Below are 27,390 nucleotides of genomic sequence, written 5' to 3'. Positions count from 1 at the left end.
GGCTCCTCTTCACAGCACTGCACCATGATGCCGCACGCTCAGTCATGGCTGCGACTAGATCAGGGTCCGGCAGGAAAGACTCGTACACACCAAACTCAGGATATCTCTTTATACACAACGCGCAATATAACAGGCACAATCATATTCGGTATGCAATAAATAAACGCGTACAGGGCCTGAAAGATGTTCGCTTTTGTGCGCTCAGAGCGGATGCCGGCCGCGCCCGAGGGATGACTACAATGTGTGGCACAGCGAGGCAGAAGGGACGCACAGTCCCGCGCCCAGAGGAATCGTGCTCGCTGGGCTGTTTGGCATTGCCACTAGATCGCTGATTTCTTGCTTAATTGTATGTAGCCGAGAGCAGAAGCGCTTGAGGCAACCTCTTCTGCAGCTGTATTAAGAGGAAGCTTTAGCTCGGGTGGTCCTATCTAAATACATGTAAAAGGAGAATTCGTTTTTCTCGGCAACCACTGCACCAAATTTGACGAGGTTTGTTGCATTTAAAAGACAAACTTAAAATCAAGTGACTGTTGGTTTCGAATTTTTGAGTTAGGTCGTCAATTTCTTATTAAAAATTGGCAAAAATAAAAAAATTTCAAAAAACGAAACTATCAAGTTTACAACTCTGTAACTCAGCAATGAAAGATGATATCACAATTCTGTGAATTGCATCTAATAGTACATCTAAAGCGGACAAAATTGGTATGTTACACATGAATATTAAAAAATTTAATCATAGGGAAATACAACTTTTGCAAAACCGTTGTAACCAACGTAACAAATTCACGTAAGATGTAAGATGACATATTGAATTTGTCCGCTTTGAATTAACTAATGGATGCCGTTTACAGAACCGCGATATCAGTTCTTGATGCAGAGCTATGAATTTGTAAACTTCGTGCTTCTACTTTTTTCAAACAGTCAAATATTTGAAAATCGTGTTGAGAAAATTTAAGCCCTAAATCGAAATTCCGCTTCCAACAGTCACTAGAATTTAACTTTTTCTTTCAAATGCAACGAATTTCATCAAAATCGGTCCAGGGGTTATCTCATAAAAACGTTTTTTCGTTTTACATGTATTTGAATAGGCCGCGTCGGAGTTGGGCCCGAGCTAAAGCTTCCTCTTAAACCCGAATTTGTTCAAAAAATTAAAATTACATTCTGGGCTGCCACGTGCTACAACTGCAATATGACGAAAGTCAAACCCAGTATAACGCGCACGGATACAATGAATTTTCAAATATACAGAAGTAAATCTAAAACTGTCACTGATGTAAGCGTGCAACAAATTAAGCTTATACCGAATATTGGATATAACGATGCTATTTTTGTGCCAAATACGACGTATTTATAACAAGGTTTGACTATGAGGCACTCCTTAATGAGGGTCTCCAGGTTAGCACAGACCACCAGAGGTTTTTTACCGTGCACATAAGCAGTAACTAGAGCTGCTGGCAGCCTCAATAAACACAGTTCCACATACCACCACAGTAACGTTACCTTGGATCGAAGTGAGGCGCACAAAACAGCTTCAGAAATGTGTACCGGAACCACAAGTGCATTTGCCACTGCGAGACAGGTTTAGCCAACAACACAGAGCTCTTCTTGTGGATCCAAAAGCTGGAACACGTGCATGTCAAGTGTAGGAAGGTGTTAGCTCCGTAGTTCGAAGAAATCTTTACTGCCGTGTCTGCAGTGCTAGCGAGAGGAACACAATTTTTTTTGTTTTGCAGATAACAGACGGCACACGAGCACGGCTCTTATGGGACTGGGCGTCGCCTGCGGCTCCCACCACACAGACACGACACACGATTCAGGGAATGCTGTGCAAGGAAAAGGTGAAACAGACGATTGACTGCAAGGGACTAAAGTGGAAGGAGAAAAACAATGCATTCAGCGTAGAATATATTAAGAACTCCGAGCTAAAACAACTCTCTGCTTTTCGAGGCGGACAAAAGGGAGCAACGATTACAGACGGTGGCTGCCAAGAGTGGGGAGTGTTACACTAACGATATAAAGGGGCTCGCCCAACCTCAGCAGCCAAGGTCACCCGGTGACTCGGATGGTGCACAAGCAATTCGATACAGGGTGCTCCAAGTTGCTAAGCACACACCATGGGTTAGAACACACACCACAGACCAGTCAACACTGATAGCTGCATTAGGCCCGCATGCCATCGAAATATACATATGTATAATATTTAAGACGAAAGGAAAAAAAAAATTAGTTGCTCAAAGCAGTAACATTCAATTTTTCAACTGCTCCTTTGGCTGAGGTTAATTCATGGGCACTCACGTACATGAGTAATGTATATGCAGGTAATTACACTGGGCATATGGCACATGTCGCAAGAGGTCAAGACAACAGTCCTCCACCAATCTCTTGACCACGTGGGGAAGCCAAGCAGCTGCGATTTCGGCTGGCTGAAAGTTAGGCTGCAGATAGAACCGGAGGTGCTCGTGCAAAATGGCAATGAAAATAGAACCTGAATTAAAGGCCCATGAAGGTGGCATAATCAATGGCAAACAAAGAGGCTCCCATGATAGGTTTCAGCACGTGTGCACTAAACTACCACCGATTGAAAACCGCACATCACGAGTCGCATCAATTGGAAATTGACAACCTTCACTGAGCACGGTTAGGCAAAAACTCCCCCTCACGCCAATCGTTGAGGTGTCCTCAAATTCATTTAGTAAAGCAATGAAGAAGGCTATGGTGAATGTTTATGATTCACATTCATGAACGTACATGAATTGCGCTGCGTACGTCCACGTCATGTCCTTCACTTAAAATCGTCAGTGTAACACTAAGCGCAATATAATCAGGATCTCAAATTCATCCTTTTTGGTTTGTGTTCAACATGGCAAACAGGGTAGACGACTGGCCAAGCAGAAGCAAATGGGACATATGCAATACCAACAAACGTTGCATTGATATCAGCTGATACTGAAACGGGCTAGCTGGTTCACTGATGTGTAATTAACCTTGGGGTCAGCACAACGAATGGGGAAGATGGGACCACTCAGCCGCTGGCCTAAATTATCCCTGACCTGGCCGAACCGTCCTTCACAAAAAGCATGCACAAGCACCAGTAGTCCATCTGCAGCCAAAGTACCATATTTATTCAAACATAGGTCCATCACTTTCTTTCCTAAATGTTACCCAAAATGAGCCATCGACTTATATCCATGATCACGACCTACAATCGTGAACAAAGCTAGCAAGGTACTAAGCTGACGAAGTTGCACCCACCGCAAAACCAATAATAGAAATTACCCAGCCGGGCTTCAAGAAATGTTGCACATTGAACACTCGATGGCACTGAGGATGCCTGTCAAGCAGGGATGACTTTTCTGGCAGCATCAATGTGCATGCAGCTTGTGGCATCGACTACCAGATTTGGTGGCTGAACTTTCAGTAAATAATGGTCCATACACGTTCAAAGTTCGTTTTTATAAAGAGATATGGCTCAACCTATTTCCAAATTATAATTTCATATTTCTCAGCGAGTTAAATATATATAGTGTTGACCGAATTACAATTTTACATTTCTTGGCGAGCGCAATGTGTAAGAATCGGCCCACATTTGTGTTCGACCTATTTCCGAGTAAATATGGTAAACGTGAACTGCCCACTGGCGCTCGCCCCACAAATTACAACAACACATGCCCAGACAAAAGTTGATTCAACAAAAGCATCCTCGCGCCAACAACACATACGGGACAAACACTTCCGATGCGCAGCAAGGTGGCATTTCATGCTGCAGTAAAATCAGAACAGAAACCAAAAATCCCCTCTGCAGCCCATTTCAAGAACATTTAAAATAAATGACCACACTAAAATCAAGGACTCGCGCCACTAGTAGCTCTCACATTTCATTGTTCCGAAGGGCTTCAATATCCAACATCATCAAAAATTGCTCTCTCGGCTAATACAGAAGCTTCCACGGAATGAATAAAACAATTTGCTTAAAAGACTCACTGATATGACTAATGTCAAGCTCCCAGACACATGACAATTTCATTACCGTATAGATATATATATAATGTATATAATAAGACTTACTTTCACATTTCACTAGCAAGGGCATGTAAATAAGCAGCAAATATTGTGTAGTCGGCTATCTGTGTCAAGAGTCCAGCAAGGGAAGTCCCCAAGAAGCACGACCCCTTAGACACAAGCAATTTCACAACAGATATTGCTATCATGAAGCACACAAAACAAGAAGGTTAAAAAAAAAAGCCACCATACAGGATAAAACAACACAACTGCCACCTTCAAAATCATGACCCTTCATGGCATGCTATTTCGTAAATTGTCAATAATAAAAAGGCTTTGCGCCAAATCACACATCAGATCAAGCCTCTCAGATTCTTTAAAGGATCTATGGCATTTTTTACCCTAACGTTAAGAATCTTAAGACAGGTGCTCCCAGCAAGAGGAACTGGCACAATTTTCTGGGAAATGTGTTCGCCGTGGAGAGAAGCAGCCCAATATCTCCTTTGGCACACTCAATAGGATTCATTGTGGGAAAAATCGCGAAGAAGGGACGAAGATGCAGAAGAAGAATACAGAAGCGCTTTATCAACCGAAAGGTTTCACTAAAGATTGCAAACCCAAATTATCGGCCACTGCACAGAGCAGGCATGGCACACAGGTTTTAGTGTCACCAACAAAAATATCTCTACAATTTCGTGCGATAGCTGATCCATGTGTTCAAAGAGAATCCCTTTTGAATGTGCCCTTCTTGCACTTCTGATAATGAACCCCCACCAACTTGCCCAGTTTTCTACCTTGCTTCATTAAAGAAGTTTCATCCAACCTTGACAGCCCTGCAATCTCAGCAATGAGTGGGCCACACTGCTATGACCTTGTACCATTGTGAGATGGATTTCCCGAGGCGTTCTCTACGCAGTGGCAGATAATTTAGGGTTGCACTCTTATCTTGGCAAATGCATGCATTGATGTTCTTTTGTAGCCTTCATCTCTTCGCATTTTTTCTAACAATGAATGCGCACCAACTCAGTTTGCCATTTTGATAACCAGGATGCAGAAGACAGGTCACATAAAATTCCCAGGTATGATAGAAATTATTCACCTATACCCTAGCCACATTTTTGTTTTTTTCGGGAGCTCGGACCATGAAACAACCAGCTCTTGCAAATGTGCTAGCTTTACCATCTAAAAAAAATGACAGCAAACACAGCAGCTCTTGTAACATACAGCTTTGACTGCATGTACATTAAACTGCAGACCTAAAACAAGTCACTGAGCATTGTACCTGACCAATACCTTCATACTGAACTCCAGGTGCTGTCCTTACTCATTTACATCTGCAAATGACTGGGATAAAATGCTAATTTTGTAGAAGTTGGCAAAACGTTGCAACCCATTCACGTTGTCACTGAAGTGCACAGCCCACAATAACCAATTTCATTTTCTTTTTCAGGATTCAATAAACAACAGCGAGTCCAACCAACCAGCACTGCAGACTTACCTATTCAATTAAACTGCCCCATTCCAACATGCTATGTCCCTCAACTTCAAGCATTCAGTAACTCCCTCCGTACAGTGGAGCTAAGATGGTGTGTCAGGTAAACTTGGCCAGTCACAAGCCTTGACCATGAAACAGTGCATCATAAAAGCGAAACATCACTTCATCACAAGTGATGAACTGAATGTGAAGTCTGCAACCCAAAACTGCAAGAGCAGAGGAGCCCTAAACAACAGCCAAAAACAAACAATGCTCTACTGGAATGAGCAGTCTCGTAACACCTTGATAAACTGCGATCACTTTCGCAGATGCTACACCTTTCGCACGACTGAGCTTGATTTGGCCCAGGACGATTGAAGTATACAGTTGATGGCAGTGTGCAAAGACGAGAAGCTTGGCACAGCGCTATGAACGCGGTCAGCCGTACATGCTAATGCATCCGGTGCCGAGTCGCACAAAATCTCGCAAAAGGGACAGCATCTCCGACAGTTATCACTCTAGAATACTGCCCCTAAACACAGGCAAACTTGGGCTAAGGCTTTCCCGAAAACAGCCACACGTAGGGCCCTTCTTGAAAAGAGAAGCAGCGACAAACTGCTTTGACCAGCAAAAAAATAAAAATGCATGCAGAACTGGCCCCCGTCTGATCCTTCCCAACACCAACAAGAAAACAGCGCAGCATTCAGCTCCACAAGACGCAAGGACTGATGACTGCACCAGCCTACATGCCCTCCTTGCAGCACAGGGTGTGGCTAACATAAAACGGGGCAGGTAATCAATATCAAGATGATTACTGCTGAGGAGACAGCCTAAACACGACTTGCTGGAGTGTGCCAAGTAGCTGACATGTTTGAGAAAGTGTGACATGATAGCACTTTCATTTCAATGCAAGAACATTTGATGGGTCTGGAATGCAGACTACTTGCCCCCTTTTGTATGTTAGTCCTTCGTGTATGCAAAAAAAAAAAAAAAGAAGTCTGCAGTTCACAGGCAGGTACACCTTGACATACTGCAGTTAAGTCACTTGACCAGAAGCAACACCCCTGAAGGGCATCACTGTCAGTGCCAATAAACACAGAAGACAGACTCAAATCTTCCCACAAGCATCTTTAGGAGAAGTTGCAACGAGTGCTACCATCGACCGCCCAGAGCAGCACGCCACCGTCGCAGTGGCTGCCAACTGCCGTGTGCAACGCATGCTGCAATTGACATACTGCATGTGACCAACCACTGAGAGGCTCTGCACAACACTGGCTTAGTGAAGTGGCTCCACACGTGCAAATAAATCCCAGCACCAAATGAGGCAGTGTCTCACTAAGGCTCGCAATTCACACGAACATCACTAGCCGCGACATAGCACCAGTTTACTTCAGGGGTAAGTGTTTCCTCACCGGTTTCAAGGGATTCATTAAATTATGGGGTTTTACATGCCAAAACCACTTTCTGATTATGAGGCACGCCGCAGTGGAGGACTCCGGAAAATTCTACCACCTGGGGTTCTTTAATGTGCACCTAAATCTAAGTACATGGGTGTTTTCACATTTCGCCACCATCGAAATGTGGCCGCCGTGGCCGGGATTCGATACCGCGACTTCGTGCTCAGCAGCCCAACACCACAGCCACTGAGCAACCACGGCGGGTGGTTTTAAGGGATGCCTGCAACAGCCAATGCTCACAAGGTCACTGGCATTCGGGAGAAACCGGCGAAGACAGGTTCTCCCCCAAGGAAAACTGGTGCCACGAGGATGACAGGAGGGATCACAGCTGTGCGAATCGAGCCTTATACGCCTGTCAAGCGGGCAAGCTAATGCACTTATGAGGAGTGCACTTCGGGACCTTGAGTGACACTTTAGGCTACGCAGTGCTAAGCGGGAAAACAAAGTGCACTTGCACTAAAAAAATTTCGATAGACTAAAATCACGTTTTTTGAAGATGGATTAAAATAAAGAAACCTTCTAAAAAGCGATTGCTTTAGTTGTATTATAAATAAAAAACAATCTTAATCTATATTTACTCGACAAAAAAAACTAAAATATTGCTATCACAAGAGTGTTACAAGTCAAGGCCGGCCAAGAGAATGACTAGCCAATCCAGAACAAGATGGTGGCGTGTGACGAGGCGGCATTTGATCCTGCCAGAACACAATATCAGCGAGTTCTGGTCAGATTATTTTGTTAAAAGCTATCAAACAGCTAAAATGAACTTCTGTGTCCTTTTTCTATGCATTACCTTTTGTACTGTTGAAACCGCTGGCGGCGAGGCTACACACTCGACCAGCAAAGTGTGTTCTGTGCCGACCGAGTGCACGTTTCTGCGAGTACACCCCGCTTGCAATGTTTAGATTTGGGAAAGGGCACTTAAAACTGAGTGCACTCTTCATGGGTGCACCTAACCTGCCCGCTTGACGGGGGCACACTGCAGCCTTTCACTTCACGAGCACTCTTGCAGCCCACAACTGAAGCAGCACCTGCCCAACACAACACACCATTCCCTTGTCCGAACAAAGCTAAACACGCGGCCGCAACAGGCGAATGCCACGTCAGAGGTGGCAGTGTGATCCAAACAACAGATTTGTCAACACAGAGTGGGACCCAAATGCATGGGGCCAACACAATCTGTATTTTCGGGACAAAGTTTTGCTAACACACACACAAAACACAGCGGAAGCAAGCAAGGAAGTACTACCCACAGTGAACAGGAGGAGTGCCTTTGGCAAACAGAAATGCCTCCTGGGGTAAATTGATGTCAGGGTTTGCAGAAGAGGGAGAAGGAGGTGCATCAGCGGCCCAAGTGACTAGTGCCCGCCCCAAACCATCTGCGCCCGACATGCTGCTTGCCAAGCGGGCCTCACTGCAGAGGTGTGCTGCAGTGTGCCTGCAATTTCTCCAAGAGGTAAACACTAGTCTAACCTACAGATCGAACTTCTAGAATACAGTGTAACTTCGATGTAATGAGCACTGATATAGTGAACCTTTAGATATAACAATGTAAATTTTGAATGTTTACCTCCAGTATAAGTGTTCAACGTATATTTGCTTATGAAGAAAGTATGAACTTTTCCTAACATTGTAATAAAATTTCCTTTGATTGTTTTTGTGTCAGACTAAATTCACTAAAATGAGGATTGATTGCACCAAGTCAGTCTTACCATGAGCAAAGCACTGGAAAGACATAAAGGTGAGCAATTACTGAAGAGCCCCAATCTCATACATTTCGAGCAGCATCTACTTTAATGTAGCTGCTGCCAACAAAAGATAAAATTGCATATGAAAAGAAAAGGTAAATGTAACAACTTGCGTAAACTATTACCAGGACCCAGGTACGCCACGAAACCTGCAACATCAGACTCGTCATCTATGCCACGATTTAAGTGTGAAATTCAGGCAGTCGGGCCTTCTATTTCTTCCAAGTCATTTGGCACAACCCTTAATGTCTCTCTAGCAACCATCCTCTAATTGCTTAGCTTGTTTTGCTGCCATCAGTGCAGTTTCCTTTGATGATATGTGTGCCTAACAGTTTCCTCTAGTTCTTATTTGTCATACACATAGATTTCTGCAGCATATAAAAGTTTGCTTGCTGCCTTTAGCTGTCACATGCTATATATAGTGAAACCTCCTAGGGAAACAGATCATAAGAATTTTAAGAAGGAATCACTATTCCCCTTAAAATTCCTGTAGCAACTCATGCACTCAAAACACTGTTTCTGGGGGCTGCTCAGTAGAAACTGCACTCTGGCGTCTAATGTTGGCCGTGAGGGTGGGCAATGGTTATACAACGAATTTTGTGCTAATGCGGCTTCCCTTCGATTAACTTATGGTACATTCAGCTGGTCATTTTTGAGCTCTCCAAAGCACTCTGGTGGGGCACGCTACTTCATAACGTTCGGCTGGTACTTTTGGAGCACTGCACCCCGACTCCGAGTGCTCGCCTTCGACATGGCAGTGCAACGAAGCGTCAGCCACGACGGTGCCTTGGCACATGCCCACCTTGACTGTTGAGAACAGAAGACACGCATCTCCTCTTCCAGCCTTCCTATAGCTCTGGCTGCACACTGGGCCTAGCCACACTTTCTCGAGCTCAAATCAAGAGCGGGCTCCACGCTGTGGCAATCTGAGCCAGACAGCAGTGCTGACCAGCCAAACGTACTATCGGTTCGGAAAGGTTATACTGCATGCCTCTTTTTAAATGCCGGAAGTAGACAATGATCAATGCCATTCCATGCTGTGCAATGTGCCACTACACTGTGCTTCCAAAGAAAGGTGAGCCACTCGTCCAGCCCTGGCCACCCTGGTGGTGCCCACAGACCTCGGGTGTGTGCTTGCTGAGCGGGCAGGCGGCAGTACCTACATTGAAATTTTGCCTTTGGTTCAGTACTGGCGCTGCCCGTTTCGAAGCAGGCACTTGGTCCAAACAATCGGCCGAGACTCGTTGCTTAAATCGAAGATCATCACCGACTGACGGTAGGTACCCTCCAATTTCTTTGTACCTCACAGAAAAAAATTGGCACGATATGAAGTGCACTATCAGATTTCTATGGCTGTCTTAACTTTAATGCAATTGGCATTCTTAGTCTACTTCAGCCACTCTGTGGCAATCCATCTATCTACCTACTATCCTCCTTACGCACATCTTGAACTGAAGAAAATATCCCTTAAAGTTTGTCAGCATTCGAACCTGTGTCGCACTTTAGCACTGCGCCACGAATGCTCGTAGGCAGCAAAATAAATTTCGAGCATTAGCACGCGCTGACAAACCAGCAGCGCAGGCCAGCATAAGGACTCTGCGGGTTGGTCCACCAGACGGGGCAATATTTCCAGAAGGAAGCACGAGTGAGGAGCCCGGCTGCAGCACGCGGCTCGTGCACGACGCACTTCGGCAGTGGCAAGACGGCTGGTGTTCCCTCCACATTGCTTGGATGCTAATTGCATTAACGTCGACAGTCATCGCGAGATAGCTGCTGGCCAGCTTTTTCTTTCTTTTCTTTCTGTGTGTTAAACATAGGGGCACCACAATGCTTCTAAGCCTGATAACTCAAGTACAGATGCAAAGCAAGCCTATCAAGAATGCTTGAATGAAATATTGCTCACCTCCATGCAGCTGGGAGTGAACAATATCGCTGTAACGATCGCTCATATTTTTGTTTGGCTTCTTCAAATCCCCACCATGTGGTGGCATCCACGAACTATAGGCTTATTTGTGAAAAAGGCCCCAGGTGCACTTTTTGAAAATGGAAACTGATTAGAGATAAAAACCATAAAACACTGATATCTGCAGAAGTGCAGATAAAATCAAGCATATGAACAAAGAACGCAGAGCAAAGCAAATTAGTTGTAGTATCGCATTTTAAAATCGTTGCTTGCAGATTACTTTAGGGGTTTCACGACCCACTGAGAACGCTGTTCCTACTACGGGTTTTTTTTTTTCTTTTTTCCAGAAGTTTTTTTTCTCTTGCCCCCTTCTTTTCCCCTATGGACTTGATGCTGGTATACTTATTTGGATAGTGAACACGTTCTGCAATCACATAGAACATTCATGCGAATTAGCTGCTCTTGCAAGATAAAAAAAAAAACTTTAAAATAGCTTATTCTAATTTTACCAGCTGTCAACTATCCACATTTGCCATTGGCTTGCTAATAGACCAGAGGCTCCCCAATGAACTGTTAGCTTATGTAATTTCCTCATTTTGTGAGCATTCACACTACATTCGGATGATACGCTACTTAAATTCCACGTTTTCCCTCGACTACACAATTGTTCTGACGCGCCACACACTCTGTGCAAAACACCCACAGTGGCAAGCAGCTCCAAGTCAGGAACGCAGGCTGGTTGGGGAAGGAAAGGCGGGGAGGAGGAGGAAGAGAGGGCCTCAGTGCAGCTCATGCCCCCTGGCGACTGGCATTGTCCTTAGCAGCAAGTCTGTGCCAGGCATCTGCTGGGCCAAAGCACTATCGCCACTTCAATGCCTGGCTGCTAAAGTTAGCAGACACTAAAGCCAGTTGCAAGTGTCACACTAACCGTCATTGAATGAACCTCTCTTGCAGCTTACGGGTGTTACCCTCTTTTAAAAGTCTGAACACAGTTACCACATCAGATATGGTAACCATGTGTATAATTACAGGATCTTTAAGTCCCACCCACTTTCAAGTGGGTGACCATCCAATATACCGCAATGGAGGCTGCGCTAAGCTGGTTAGCATGCCTAGGCAATTTGAGGAACAGTGCCCATAATCTGAAGTCTGCTGCACCAAAGGAGTCTTGCAATGTTAATGTACCCCCCATCCCCCACGCCGCTTGGAACACATTTTGGGTGGATTGTGTGACCATCGCGCACCACCTCCAGACTTGCCCCGGTCACCATAAAGAACAAAGGTTGTATACATGGGGGAAAACAAAACACCACCAACAAAGAAAATGGCAGGCAGGGAGCAAGTCTAGAACAATACGAGCTACCATAGTCAACTATTTGGTATTTTCGGGCACCACATAAGTTATGAAGATTTCGCCACGACAAAGCGACTGAGTCGTGCGCCCTGGATTCCCAGCAGAGGCTTCGCTCGGTTGGGAGAGAGCTCCACCAACGTTGTCATGGTGATGATGCATTGGCAGAACAAATGCAGACTGACAGATTAAAAACGGGAACCGAGGGGGGCGGGCTCCTGTGGATGTCGAGTGGTGCAAATGAAATGAGCGAGGCTAATAAGTTAAGCCCTGTCAGTCAGCCCCTTGAAAAATGTGCAGAAGAAACAACCTCCCCACCATCCATGCAGATAGCAGGAAAGAATGGAATGATCGCAATATGCATGAACTATGCCATAGGTCAATAAGAGATTGAATATGAAAGGGCCCCGGAGGAGACTCCTCGCGTGGTATTCGCATGAGCAGCATACCCGGGGGCAGACTGGAAGCTTCACGGCATCGCTGTCAGCAGCGGTAACGATAGAGCTGGCGTGGAATGCCTCTGACAAGCTGGGAGGAAAAGCCTGTCTTCGAATCGTTTCAACATACATTGAGAGGCATCCAGTCTGTGTTCCCCCACAGGCTTGGAAAATACTTGCAGCTACTCAACTACATCCTCGACATTAAAAGAAAAAGCTAAGACTTTCTAGGCCTCTTTCTGCAACACGGTCATAATCACTGCAGGTAATGCAGGGAGAGGTTGCGCTGAAAATTCTGGTTAACAGCTCTTGTCCACCTGCAGTAGCAAAGAGGCCCACACCTGTTGCGCCATCAGACCTTTCGGGTTGCCGATGAAGACCTGTTGGGTCGCCGATGACGACCTGTCGGGTCGCCGATTAACATGTTGCGCAGCATCTTTAATTCAGCCTGGCAGTGGACGGCATTCCCGCGCCGAGGAGCGCCGAGACTGGAGCCGCAGCTGCTCGACAAGCAATGCCGGGCCCTCCCGCAACCTTCGCGATGTAGCGCTGGTGGTGCCCCGTCTTCCCCAGCCGGGACGCAGTGGGAGTCGCGCCGGCACAGTGCCCTGGGCGGCCGGGGCAAGTCAGCCGCCCGCAAGGAAGGAGGCGGGGCCACCTCAGGCGAAGTACATGACCTTGAGGGTCTCTGGGTGGATGGTGACTGCACGGGCAAGTGCCACAACCGTCCTGTCGTCCCCATTGCTCGACTGGTGGCTGCCTTCACCACTGCAAGACACGACAGACACACACTTGCAGTGAAAGGACAATCGCAAGGATCCAACCGCTCCCACACAAAGCGTGCCTATTTTGCCATTGCAGGAACACTATTTACTAGTACAGCTTGGCTTGGTATTCCTAGAAAAAGCAACTCAGTATGTGACCAAAAATGCGACCTTTCATACCGCCAACAGCATCCAGTAACCCTCAAACTGGTTCCACGAAGCTTCAGTATATTTTAACAGCTAGAGCAGTGATTCGTTAAGACATGTCGCACGCAATATCAGGTAGGTCATTTAGAAAGAGTTGTCAACAGTAAAAGGCAGTTTGAATGCGGTGAAACTAGTTGGAAACACTGTTGCAACAACGTGGTGTAAATTGGGTCCAACGCTTCTTCTGGTGCAAAGCGGCCCCGACATACCTGTCGTGCTCTTTCTCGACGAGGTGGTATCGGGCGCGGAAGGCCACCAGGTGTGCATAGTAGGCCGGAGCGGGGATGGAGACGGAGCGGGTGCAGCGCACATACGTGTGGCACAGCTGGTAGGTCAAGCACTGCAGCTCATCCGCTGAGAACTGGTTGTCGTCCCAGAGCACGTGGTAGTGCGACGGGCGGCTCGTCCCCTGGGAAGCGCAGTGCGACCAAGGCTCTAACCATACGCAAGCAGCAATACACGTCTACCTTGTCACAACAAAGCCGCAGATGAATTGGGCCGATACTTTTCCGACCGTACCACACTAAAGTAAATTGCCTGTGATTATGGTTCCAAACGTGCCCTTCAATACCTAACCTGGCTTGTAGTACTGTATACAGCAAAACCTCATTAATTAACTTGGATGTCATTGGACCGGAAAAAAAATTTCCAGATTAACCGAATGTCGAATTATTCAATGCAGCAAGAAACCAATAAACAAATGCTTACTACATCGACTCACCTTTATTTACTAAACAGATGTGAAACTCCCGCTTCTATTTCACACTAAGTCAATGCAGAAGCTGTGGTTATCTCATTACCGGTTAGAGCTCGCAGCGGCAAGGGCCTCCTAACTTCCTTCCTAGTGCCACCGCAGCAAGAGACCCGTGTCTTTATCCGAGTGAACGTGCTTTTCACTAACACGCACATTCCAGTTTTCCGCCAGCAAGCTCGCCGACAGCCGATCGTCCCCCCACTGCAGCACAGCCAGCAGGTCTAACACTGGCGAGCGGGCCGCGCTTCTTGCTTCATCCTTGATGGCTCCCATCTTACTTGCGACATCACGCATGCCTTGCACAGAGTTCAAATGAAACTACTGCTTGCCACAACTGCTGCATATGAACCCGCTGTCCCAATCAACGCATTTACGGATGGTAACCACGCACTTCTGAAAGCACACTGCTAACGCAAGTCATGCGTGCTGGTAAACGCAATATTAAAAAATTCATGCACGAGCACTTCAGAAGTTCCCATATGGTTCCCGCTCATGACTATGGTGATGCAGATTCCAGTGTGTCATTTCGATTGTACGCTATCACTCGTTTGCGTCGCATATTTGAAGAGCTCTACATGACACAAAGGTCGTCCGAATTAACGAGAGTTTGATGCAATGAAATAATGCACGTGTTTGCAGAGACTGCAGTTCGAGTCCACTTGATCCAATTTCACGAGGTTTTAATTAAGTAGGTTTTACTGTATATGTATTGTTATCAACTTCTGTAAAAGCCCTGTGCAGGGCTTACAGCATTCCTACATAAATTAATGTCGACAACCAACGCCCTATAATATGTCCTTGAAGTCCTAACTAACCTGATGAAACTTGGTATGCGAATGTAATTTACCGTATTTACTCGCATAATGATCGCACTTTTTTGTCAATAGAATTGATGCAAATTGAGGGGTGAGGTCATTACGCGAGTTAAATATCCCATGAAAAGAAAGATTTTCTTTTTTCATCCCACATTTACTGCGGGATGACATGGGGTCAACAAGCAGGCGGCGGCTGCCACTGTCAGTGCGGGACACGAAAACAAAAATGGCAGCCGGCAGAGCAAGGTGAACGAGATTTTTTCTTCTCATGTGTACATTACGTGCATTGAAACAGTTTCTTCCGTATCAGTAATGAATAATATCGTTAATATCGGCAAGTTTGCGACAATAATGTAGCCATGTCCACTTTGAGGGGATAGAAACAGAGATGGGCGCGCTCCACTGCCAGTGACAAAAAAACACATGGCGGGCAGGCTGCGGAAACTGCGGCATTTGTCTTCACTGCTATCCTAATACGGCACGTTTCCACTAAGGGTGGGCGAATATCTTAGCTGCATTACAAGCATCGGTGTATAAATAGGGTACACTTCTAACTTATCGGTGTAAACGTGGCCACTATCGTCGCCGCTCGCGATTTGTTGCGTGCCCACGAGTGCAGACAAGAATCAAAAGGCACCCTCTTTATGTTGTTGTTGTTGTTGACCAAAACCATTATGAAGCCTACAAATAAAGCTGAGGCAAGTTTGGTTGTAGCTTTTTTTTTTTTTTTTTTCATGGAAGTGCGGAAAGTGATGAAAGGAATGAAATGGGGCATCTGCTCAAGTATGTCGGGTGTGTGTGCAGACCGTTTGGTATGTCTTCAAGAGCCGTTCGCGTAGCATTTGACAGATGGTAAGCGCGATCATCATTAGCTAGACTTGGCACACGACCTATCACTGCGACAAGTTCGGGGTGCGATCATTACACGCAAAAGAAAAATAGAATTTTGACGACAAAATTCAGGGGTACGATCATTACGCGAGTGCGATCATTATGCAAGTAAATACGGTATATTATGCTGACATCAGATATGAAATCAGTTTGGAGCTATCTGCTATAGCTTTGTTTTATAGCAATTGGCATCCTCTAATTGACATCCCACAACTAATTCATTCAAATTGCTCTCGATTTTAGTGCCATAATGTTTACAAAGCACTACTTCGTGATATAAAGCTATTGGTTTATTTATTACTGCACAGTAAGCAGAAGAGAAAAAAATTATGCTTTGTTATGCATATTGTCTTACAGATTACTTTTGCAAATCGTGAATCATAGAAATATTAGAGTATGTGGACAAAAATGGACAGTGTAGCACTCTACTATGCTTCAGGACTTACTTATATAAAAAAAAAAAGATGAAAAATTCTCTCTTCACTATTTGCAAAATGGTGAAGGGATCAGTGACAGCAAGTGCCTGAAAATTGAAAGATGAGAAAGCATTGCACACAGCTTTCTTTTTTTTTTTTTGTCAGATTTGTTGCAAAAAAGCCTTCCTGGACAGCAGTCCTTCACCAGCGAAGTCACGTTTTCCTTACACTGCAATGCAATCCTTGGCATTTTTTAGCAGTATCATGCAGACTCTAGGCCATCTTTAAATGCCTTGCAATCTTATCAGGAATCAGCAATGACAGGATCAACAGGCCCAACAGAATCGCTGGTCCTTTGTTCGGGATACTGGCGGTGTTCACTACCATGGATACCCTTATCTCTGCATTCTATCTCTGCTCTCCTTATCTACTGTGACCCTTGACAAAATACTTTCTGCAGGCATCAGATCACAACCATGTGAAATAGCTTGGCCACTGCAAAAAAAATGTAAACAGATCTTATCTTGCGCAAATCATGTCCCGATCCTGATCGTGCAACCAAAGAAAAGCGAGATACCCAGGCTGATCTTGAACTGTCAGTCTTGGAAACTCGAAATGCGCAGCTTGCTGCTGCCCAAATGCACGTGAAACAACCGTGCCAGTGATTAAAATCTGCGTCAGCCAATAGGAGTGTTCTGTGTGCGCCATGTGACTGCAGTAATGAATGGCCATGCTAGATTTCCCCCTCTCGCATCGCTTTTTCGCGCGCCCATAAAACAGTGCTGCTGCCATCTGAAGCCTCTCCCTGTTCAGGGTGATACCCGGACAGCAGCACTCCGCTCCGACGGCTCTCCCCGAAACCAGATTTTTTTCACAGTTTTTACAGCACACTAGGATACTGCAGTGTTCTGGATTTCTAGCGCGTAGATTGTTACATTACAAAATAGGTGGAAGAAGGTCCGACGATTGCGAAAATGAATAAATAAAGAATAAAAACTTTCGACCAAACTGACTATTTGAAATGCGACGTCCCTTAAGGTGTTGCATATGGTCATGACAGTGGCACCAGGGATGCACCAAAATTACTGACACTCTAAGAATTTGCAAATGTCACCCCAGCATTAGTGGAATATCTGTCTCGCTGCAATACAGAGGTTTGCTCAGAGCCTTACCAGCATAACTTCACCGGTTTGTGCAATTCACAGAAGGCTATGCAATGTAACGTGGACATGCTATTAAACATGGCCAACGTAAATGCACACATGGAAACCTTACTGGTGCATACAAAGCCGAACAACCTAACTGCCTGCTGGGAACTACACACAAAACTGTAGTTGCGTAAAGTGGCAACTACAGATTTGCACGCCTCTCTATGTGCCAATAACGAAGAGAGAATCGGCCACATCAGTCAAGGGTGCAGTGCCACAACCGTGTCCCCGCACCTGGATGCCTGCATGCGAGCAGAGGTAGAAGTCGAACTCGGTGGGGTGCGTGATGCCCAGGTCGACCGTGGTACCCGCGGGGATGTTGCCACTCTTGCCAATCTGCTCCTTCTTGTCGGAGCAGAAGAGGCGCGTGTGGTGCCGCTTTTGGACGACGACGAACGTGATGCCCGGCTTATAGTCCGGCTCGAGCTTGAGGCACGCCTCGCGCACCGCCAGCAGCTCGTGGTGCAGCACCTGGGCAAACTGGCCCTCGGAGACGCCGTCTCGGTAGAAGATGATGCGTGTTGGCTTGAACCGCGTTGACTTGTAGAACTGGATCAGCAGCTCACGCACCATGGATGCCAGGTCCTGGATTATCTCCTGGCGGTGCTGCTGCACCCGCACCGTGGCCGCATACCGGCTGGGGTGCGCATCCATGCTGCCCACCACCTGCAACCAACACAAACACGGGGGTTCCTCTCTGCGCTGCCCGACCAGGCACGGCCGAATGAAAAAGCTCCCAGGCGAGTTGGGCCAGAAATACACTCAATGTCTCACTTCTCAGGCTCCCTAAGGGATCCGAAAACATCCAAAAAACTGAACGCACACGTTTCACTGCCCTCGAGGGCTCAAATCACCACAGCCATATCCGAAATAGCCCCGAAGGCCTGCCAGTGCACTTATATAGCATGTGTCTATGTGCTGCATGAAGTGCAGCACGGACAACCTGAAGGCTTTCAGTGCTGCACTTCTTGGAGTGTGTGGCGAATGGTCCGCTGATAGCATCATCCTACTGTGGGCTGCCCTGTCAGCTGCGGCAACGAAGCAGACACGAAGGATTTATAGGCTTCGCTTCATACCACTGGCGTGAAGATATCAACGACACACAACAATACTTTATCTTTGATCGCGCACACTCAAATTTGACGGCCCCTTTAGTGCAAGAAAAATCCAATGGAGACTACTTATTTGCATTAAAGGCCAAATTTCAATGTAATGAAATTTTGATGTAATGAAATAAAGTGCTGATCTTACCGTCTTCTTTTAAGACTTTACTGTACTCGCACTTCCACGATACAAGAAATTACATTTCATGGCGCTACCAGCGAGGTCCACTTGGCTATGACGCACAGATTTTACTACAAGTGCGACAGACTGGAAGGCAAGGTCACTACTGACCGCAGCAATGGAGGGCTTCTTGTTGTCACCAGCCGGAGGATGAGTGACGTCGGCACCAAGGAAGATGACTGGCTCGTTGAACACCTTAGGCCGAATGCTGGGCACCAGGATGGAATTGATGCCACCCAGCTTGACGTTGATCTTCAGGCACAGGTTGGACAGAGTCTGTGGGGACGTCTTGTTGACGTTCTTGGCCTGCACGCATTGCGTGGCCATGCCCAGCACCGTGTCCCCAACTCGCTTCACCTCGGCTGCAACCAGGAACAGCAAAGAGTAGGGAGAGTTACCACTCACAGTATCGCCACTTCAATCGCATTGAATGCAACTGAACCTCGATATAACGAAGTGTTATATCGCACTCGCAGCGGTGGCATAGAGGTAGAACATCCGCCTTGCGTGCAAGAGGACCGTGGTTCGAATCCCGGTGCCGCGCAATTTTCCACCGGATCAAAAAAAAAAAAAAATTGGCATGATAAAATTGCATAAACAGGCCTGGACTGCGGCCTTATCCCAGCAACTGGTCCCCTGAATTACTAAGCAAGGAAATATCATCAGCGAATCGCAAGTTACTAAGGCATTAACTTTTAACTTAGCAGCTATTAACTCCATTAACTTTTATCCCCAATTCTTCCCAATCCAGGCCTCTGATTGTAAACACGCTGTGAATAGCATTGGAGAGATCGTATCTCCCTGCCTGACGCCAGTGATGACGCAGCGTACATCGCTGAAATGCGTGATCAGTCCCTGCCAGTGAAGTGCGACATGGTCATGAAACAAGCCCGGATCTTCACCTTTTAAGGCCCTGCTCTGCCATGAGTACAATGAGTGGCTGGCAGCAGAAGACCGCGAACTTACGCCAACCGGACCAGTCAAAATAGCCTCCCTGATGGCTGCATGTGGTTGGGTGCATTTGGCGTGGGCTGCTGTTCCACAAGTTTGCCAAATGTGGAATTTCGCTGGACGACGTGCTGTGGGACCGTAGCAGCGCTGACGATGGCAGCCCTAGTTAAGACGAATAGTCCAGTGACCATGTCAGCTACTAATAAATTTGCGTTATCGAATGCACCCTCAGGTATGCTTTATTTTTTTCCTGTCACGCGATATGGGGAGCGGGGGTCGACTTGCATTCGAGTCGACTTACAATCATGTAAATACGGTACGTAAGGGGATTGTATCACCGTGGTTCTACTGATACTTACACTTTACAAGGAGCAGACCGCTAGTGTGTTGAGCAGAACATCTTGAGAGGCTAGTTGGTTTGTTTCTAAGGACTGTCTGCTAATTGCGCAAACAGACCAACACACAAATAGAAACACAACGAAAGTTCGACCACAACACTTCGAACTTCCTTCCCATCATACTCCTTGTGTGTTCTCCACCTCAGGCAATTTGCAATCAGTCCTTAAAAGAACATTTAGTTAAACATGGATGTAACGAAATAAAAAAAAAGTCAACAATCTTTCATTATATCCAGGTTCTCGTTACATGCAGTTTTCATATAAAGACTAGCATAGATCATGCAAAAACAAAAACTAATTCAATCGATGCCAATCCTGGTTAACCCACCTCGGAAACGTTTATTTAACAGAAAAATACTGCACGATTTTCGCTTGCCGTTTCTGCCCAAGGGATGATGTTAGGCGGCACCCCAACGAAACTATATTATCCAAGGCTGCCTCATCGACCTGTGAGCCGAAGTGACAGTGCAAAAACGTCCAATGTGTCCGTAACCTCCCTCAAGGTAGGCAACGTAAACAGTGCAGCTGTCTCTGACACATCGTCAGTGTCACCACGATCTTGAATATTTCCACAAGTGCTGCATCTGAAATCTCTTCCATAGATACAGCACCATTATCTGCATACAAGAATTCACCAAGTCCCATGTTGCTGGGAACTCTCCCATTCGCACGTAGTGCCACCCACGTTTCAGGCAGATCAGGTGGGTTTGAAGGTACCTTTTAGTCTTTAGACTCCAGCTTGGGTGACCTTACTGTAAAAACCGGACTATAGGTCGGACCGGAATATAGGTCGATCCCCCAACTAACTAATTCTAAAAATGAAGAAAATCTTTTTCAATGGCAAAAGTACCGAAAGACACCCTTACCTTGAAACAAATGCGACTCATGCACAACAGTGACTGTATTTATTTAAACGCTGCTCGCATGTGCACCTGACCAAGTTTTTAACAGTATTGCGCGACCATCGACCAGCATGCTTGTCAGCACCTTATTAACGGCGCTGAGCGGCGAAACAAATGAGATACGTGCATGTGTACACATGCGCTTGCTTTCGCTATTTCGCTGCTCCGTGCCATGATGATAAGGTGCTGACAAACATGCGGGTCCATGGTCGCGTGATCCTGTTAAAAATTGGCTGGGTGTGCAGTACGCCGAAGGGCGCGAAGTACACAAGCACTACTCCGAATCAGAGCAACGCCTTTGATCAGAGTGGTCCGAACTAGAGTCGCATGACGAGTGCTTCTCGCTGCCCAGTCCATAGGCGCGCGCGATCTCTACCGCTTTCAAACGGATGCATTCGGCAGTCACAGGCAGCGATCTTACACGCAGCTCCCGGACGAACTCCGCAACCTTGTCTTCCAGTTCTGCAGTCCGCCCACGAAATGACGTTTTCTTTTGCTGCAAGTTGTAATACGTTGCTTCTGCCTCCACCCCTACCGAATGCTCTTTTCGGATACTCCAAATACACGCTGTGCCACGAGGTTGCTGTGGGCTTCCGTGCACTCAATCGCCTTTTTCTTGAAGGCGACGGTGAATTGCCGTTGGCTTCCGCTCATTTTGAACCAAAATGTGAGAAAGCAACCTTTAGCCAATGTAAAGCCCGGGATACATGGAGCGTTCTTTAACGACGAACACTGCGCGGCAGAAATAGATGCGGCAGGACGATGCCGATGGTTCGCTGGCTTCGCTTACATGCAGCGAGAAACGGGCGGACACTGCCGCGCGCCCATTTCTCGCTGTTGCCAGACTTTACGAATGTGTTTCTGGATAACAAAAAAAGAATAAGCAGGATCTTTATTGTATTATTTATTGTTACTGGTTAAACAACTTCGAAAAAAGTTTCATAGAGGCACTTACGAACAATTTCTACACATTTAATTTAGCTGCAAGCATTTTCTGCAAGCCTGGACGGCAGTTTTTCGCTCCGTGTATCCCAGGCTTAACTTTGTCACAACGGAAACGCAAAATGCCGGTAATGACGCCACGCCGCGCTGCTGCTGGCTGTCTACTTCATCCACCCATTGTTGCAAGACTTCCATAGTTTTTCTGCCAATGTCCGGTCTATAAGACGAGGGTTGACTTTTCGCAATCATTTTTTGAAGAAAGTTTGAGCTATATTCCGGTTATTACGGTAGATACCTGGCCCTTCACAAAGCAGTTAGTGACTGTCTGCTTTAACTTCCTACCAGGACTCAGCAAGCATCTCGATTGCTTGACAGATGTCGATCTTCACCTGGCGTTCAAAACGGACATCCAGAAGAATATTGTCTATCAAGCGATGGCGACAGCAGCAGTTCGCAATTTGCACGAAAATACTGCAGTTCGATGTTGGAGAGTTGAAGGCCTTCAATGTGGTGCCTGGAGCAATTGTCAAGCAGCAGGCAGATTTGGCACCCTCATTGCTTCACGTTTTCGCTGAAGTGCTTCAACCAGTTGCAAATTTCCCGTGTCATCCAGGCTTTCGAATTGGCCACACATTTCACTGGCATTCGCTTGGTTCCTTTGAAACATCTTGGCCAGGCATTTTTCCCAATAACAAATGATATTGACACGTGCACTTGTGTACCTTTTTCGGGTGACCGCTTTTCACCATCTAAAAAATGTTATCGCTCGGGGCAGGATGCACCCGCATTTATCGGAAGCTTTTCTAATGTTATCGTCAGTTCTTGCTGCTGTCTGTAACAGTCACCGAAGCTTGTGTAATCTGATTGCATGTGCAACGCAAATTGTGTAGAACTTTCTGGAAGACGCGCGGGCATCAGCAATTACTCTGGAACCTTAGATGGCTCATACATAAAAGCCGATCCGCTTGACCGGCAGATCAGATTTCGGCGATCGCTAACTGTGTCCGCCACTATCGTCATGCTTTAAGCAGGGAGGTGGAGATCAGAACTAACTTTTTTGTTATTTGACCTAGAGTAATGAAATTTGGCAGCCACACTCAAAAGAGTCTGAAATAAAGAAATATGCAGTTTCATTACGATACGTTAACTAGTTTTCTAGTTACCAAATGTTACATGTGCTCCACTTATGGAAAACCTGGCACTGTAACGAAACATGCCTGTAGTTTTAATCTTTGCCCAAAAGAGCACTACAGGGTACAGCAGTTCCAAAAATTTTAATTGCTTTATTTTTTTTTTTTTTTTTGCACAGAACATCATGTTCACTTTCACTAACTGTACCAGAACTTCGTCATTTACAAATAAGCATGCAGAAAGAAACTAAGCCCTCAGCCAGATATTGAAGACTGTCATACCCTCAAGCACACTTCAGGGAATACATAAAAACAAACAGGACCAAAACTGCTCCAGGCATTCCAATGCTACCCTTTCCACAGACAACACAGAATGCCCAAAACACACTTTTGAGAAAACGTCTCTGAAAGTTCTTGGAGCAGTTGACATCTCACAAGATGCACCAGAATTGTAGTTTTTGCTGTCTTTGCTTACAGGCGACCTTTTGGGTCTCTGCCCTTTGATTCGCACAGTTCAAGGTGCTGACGTGCGAAGTACCTAGCCGCGCAGTCCGAGGTGCCAATGCGTGAAATATCTAGTCACGGACTCGAGGAGTCGACATTGATGTGCTTAGTCACGCAGTTCGAGGTACGGACGTGCAAAATGCCTAGATGCGGACTTGAGGAGTCAATGCTCGATGTACGTAGTCGCACAGTCGGAGGCGCCGATGCACAAGATGCTTAGGCGAGGGTCTGAGATGTCCGCACACAATGTGCTTGGTCGCCGAGTTGGCGACTCCTATGCATGAAATGCTTAGCGGCGGGTCCGAGGATTGCGTGCGCGATGTGCTTGGTCACGAATTCCGAAATACCAAGTGCTGAAAGGCTTAGCCGTGTGTCCGGATTCCGCGCGCGAATCTTGGTCGTGATGTCCGCCCCGCCGATGCTCGGCATGCTTAGCCGCGGGTCTGAGACGTCCACAAACATAGGGATCAGCCACGCTACTGCCATGTCCGCGTAGTGCCCGTTTCAACACGTCGAGAGTACGGCGAGTGGACAGAGACTCGCGAGCTGCAAAGAGCTGAGCAGATGCGAGTGCCGGACCAATGGCGAACCACGTTGGAGTCACGTGGCCGGCGCGGCCAAACGCAGACTCTGGCACGACCTTTAATCATTTGCTTCTTGTATGCATGTTTCTGTATGGAGGAGATAGCTGAATCTGCAACTTTGAAGACTGAGAAATGCGCTTTCCAACAAGACCAAGATGGCGGCACTCGGTTGCACCGTTCCGGAGATATTGTGGCTTGGAAAATGCAGATTTTTCTTTATTTCTGTAAAATTCTTCGCCACCTTGGCTGATAAAACAAATTTTTTAGAGCACTTCTACATGGTTTACAGTGATAATATTTCGGTATCAGATTGAAAAAGAGTAATAGAAATTGAAAATGTGATATTCAAAAAGTCTATTTTTTGGCCATTTCTTGCAATGCGAAAGCCGCGTCCCCCCTTAAGTGTAGCCTGTTTGTGTGGGCACAAGTTAGCCCAATAAAAGTTAGTTTCTTCATTCACAGTATTGCTACTGTGTTCTTTACCATCACTACTATGTGGCAATATTCTCTTATCCATACAGTCAATGTTGGCGCAAAGCAAAACCATCACGTGGAGTTTGCTTTGTTTTCTGCAGTGGCAATCTCCTTTGCGCCACTGTGCAATATGGCAACATCTGACATAACATTGGCGTTGTACAAGTCTGCCACCTCATAGCAGCCGATAATGCCGGGCAGCTTCTCGGCTAACCACGAAGCAGAGGCATCGCTGCCAGTGGACTCACCGCTAATAACTACCGAAGACACCGTTCCGGCTCTTGAAACCTTGTAACCACACATTACTTGCATTGAAGTCGTGTTGGCCAAGAATGAATGCAAAATCCTTAGCTTTCTGCTGCACGATCACGCCACCTATTGTCCCGTTTCGTACCCGTGCATCCAGAAACCACATAAGAACAGCCTTGAGCACATCAGCGTACGTGGACGTCTTTAGCCTTTTTTTTCTGGCTACTTGTGTCCGAATCCACTGCGTTGCAGATACTTTGTCTTGAACTAAAAATTGTCGATAGGGAACTGGGATGTTGGCTGCAATGTTGAAAACAGCAGTGACATCCTTCTCGCCAGCGGAAACCACATCCACAATTGCAAGGTTGTCTCCAATCCACAAAGCTTTTAGCTTCCCGATCGCAAACTCATATTTACAGCTAACCGACACAGCCAACAATGAGAGAGAGGAGTCTCTCATTGTCATGCCAAGACAGGAGCAAGCCTAACACAGACAAGCACCAAACTAGCCAAACCAAGCAGGCATAGTAGTGCCACCTGATGTCACAATTACACAAGCAAAACCTGCAAAGCATGGCCTTTGAGGTGGTCTGCTGGCCCTGCTGTACGATGGAAACGCCACGCCGGCTGTCAATCTCGAAGGGCATGTGAGAAGGTTGCTCCGCTTGCCCCGAAGCGGTGCTAGGTGTCCTAGCAGCTCTCGTATTACCATCGCATCGCAGTCGCAGCCAGCCCATTATCATCGTGTTCCTCTTGCAGCCTGCCCATTATCTTATATTTTATTTTTTTTTATTACAAAACGTATGTGTTGCGCATACAAATTTTCAGTGGAGTTATAGCTCAAGATAAAAAATGAGCAATGTCGCAAATACGTTACATCAAGGTCGATCACTGCAACGCCTTCGTTACATGGGTCACAAATACATGGGCGTCAGGGATGGCGTCGGGGAATGAGAAAAATTCCAATCCAGGAATTCGTTACATAGAGGTTCGTTACATCCAAGTTTAACTGCATTCCAAGCTAAGTGAAATGGCAAGCTTCAGCTGTGCTAACTCAATCCGCTCACCGTAGACCGGGGTCTTGCCCGGCAACACGACGACGACAAGCTGGAGCCCCTGGAAGGTGGACTTGAGGTATCGGAACATGGGCTCGACCTGGTCGGGGCCCGTGGCATACTTGCAGAAGCAGGGCTGCCCGATGATGGGCATGCCTGCGTCGTTGCTGATTTTCTGCAGCTGCTGGGTGAAGTTGCGCAGGGCGTCCTCGCGGCAGGTGCGCTGTGGCGCAAAGCAGGCGATGGCCCAGATGCGGATCTCAACGCCCGTGTGGAACTGCTTGCCCCGCATGTCCCACACCCCCTGGTTGGGGATCGCCTGTTGCTTGGTCCGGCCGCCATACTGCAGCTTTGGCGGAGGCAGGATGCGGCCCCTGACCTCCATCATAGTGTTGCTGATGGACAGACCAAACTCCTGCACATACGGGTCCGTGTTGAAGTCCGCCTTGCGCACCAGATTGTTGATCTCGCGCTCCCGGTCCGGGGCAGACCGCGCAGTTGCCTGCAAAGACAAGAATGCATACAGATCAGCCACGCCTCCCGATTTGAAGATCACACCTGCCCACACGACATCACCAAGGAGTTGTGCATAACTGGAGCAAGTCATGCACAAAGTGGAGGACAGGCCCATTAGGCTCACTTCTTTCTTTTCCCAAAGAGTACAATTTATTAAAACAGACGCTCCTTCCTCCTCTCTGCATGCAAGGGACCAGCAGCCTAAATAATGGTCAAATCAACAGTGCTAACAGCAGTATCCATGCCACCTCTATCTTGTCGAAAGCCCACATTTGCCTATCTATTGATTTTGGCTGAGAGACATCTCTGCAGCAGTAAAGCAGTCATCGGAAAACATGCTGCCAGTTCCTTTGCTTTGCATTTGCTTATATTTGAATTTGTTTTATTCCAAGCCGTAGAGTGGAACCAAGCACAATGATCAACCAATGACCTAAGGCAGGGGTTCTGGCATCGGGGAACTCCAACTGCCTTCCAAGAGTGCCGTTTGCAAAAGATAATCAAATTTTGCACGAAATACTTTAGACGCATGCACAACCCACGCCAAGATAACACAACATCCCCTCCAAGGACTTTAAGTGGGAACACAGGAACCAAAAATCGTGAAAAAAAAAAAAACATTGGGGTGACCTATTTGTCTATGCATCTACAGTCAAATCTCGTTACTATGAACCCAACATTAATGAATTTCTCAAATTTATGAATGTTTTAAAAATCCCCACCAGATTGCCCATATCTTCAATGTAAAAATATTTCTAACTACGAATTTCAATAAAGCGCATATTTCAAAATAACCCAGATAGTTTATTTTCCCTTTTATAACCGAGGAACATCCGTATTACGAATTCGGCTAAAAGTAACAGCGCGGCAACTCTTGCGTGAAACAGAAACCGAGAGTGCAGTAGCTATCACCATCACCATGTCGAGTGCCAACAACTTAACCACAAACTTCACCAAGAAGTTCACGACAAAGATTTGGC

The 27,390-nt window shown here is 46.5% G+C and overlaps 1 protein-coding gene across 1 annotated transcript in view; it reads right to left on the bottom strand.

Annotated features, from left to right (window-relative positions):
* Positions 1–94: 94 nt before the first annotated feature.
* The window catches only part of AGO1 (protein argonaute-1), an 85,923-nt gene continuing 58,627 nt past the window's right edge, over positions 95–27,390 (bottom strand). Inside the window, exons 7-12 of the mRNA XM_075694897.1 lie at positions 25,910–26,399; positions 18,820–19,070; positions 17,659–18,090; positions 13,550–13,749; positions 12,711–13,137; positions 95–1,823 (exon numbers count right to left, since the gene is read on the bottom strand). Of these exons, the coding sequence (XP_075551012.1) occupies positions 13,029–13,137; positions 13,550–13,749; positions 17,659–18,090; positions 18,820–19,070; positions 25,910–26,399 (1,482 nt within the window). The 3' untranslated portion in view covers positions 95–1,823; positions 12,711–13,028. The remainder of the gene's footprint in view (positions 1,824–12,710; positions 13,138–13,549; positions 13,750–17,658; positions 18,091–18,819; positions 19,071–25,909; positions 26,400–27,390) is intronic.

Source organism: Dermacentor variabilis, chromosome 6 (genome assembly GCF_050947875.1).
Source record: "Dermacentor variabilis isolate Ectoservices chromosome 6, ASM5094787v1, whole genome shotgun sequence".
NCBI lineage: Eukaryota > Metazoa > Arthropoda > Arachnida > Ixodida > Ixodidae > Dermacentor > Dermacentor variabilis.
Note: the sequence above shows the minus strand (reverse complement) of the source record. Positions and strands in the feature narration are given on the sequence as shown.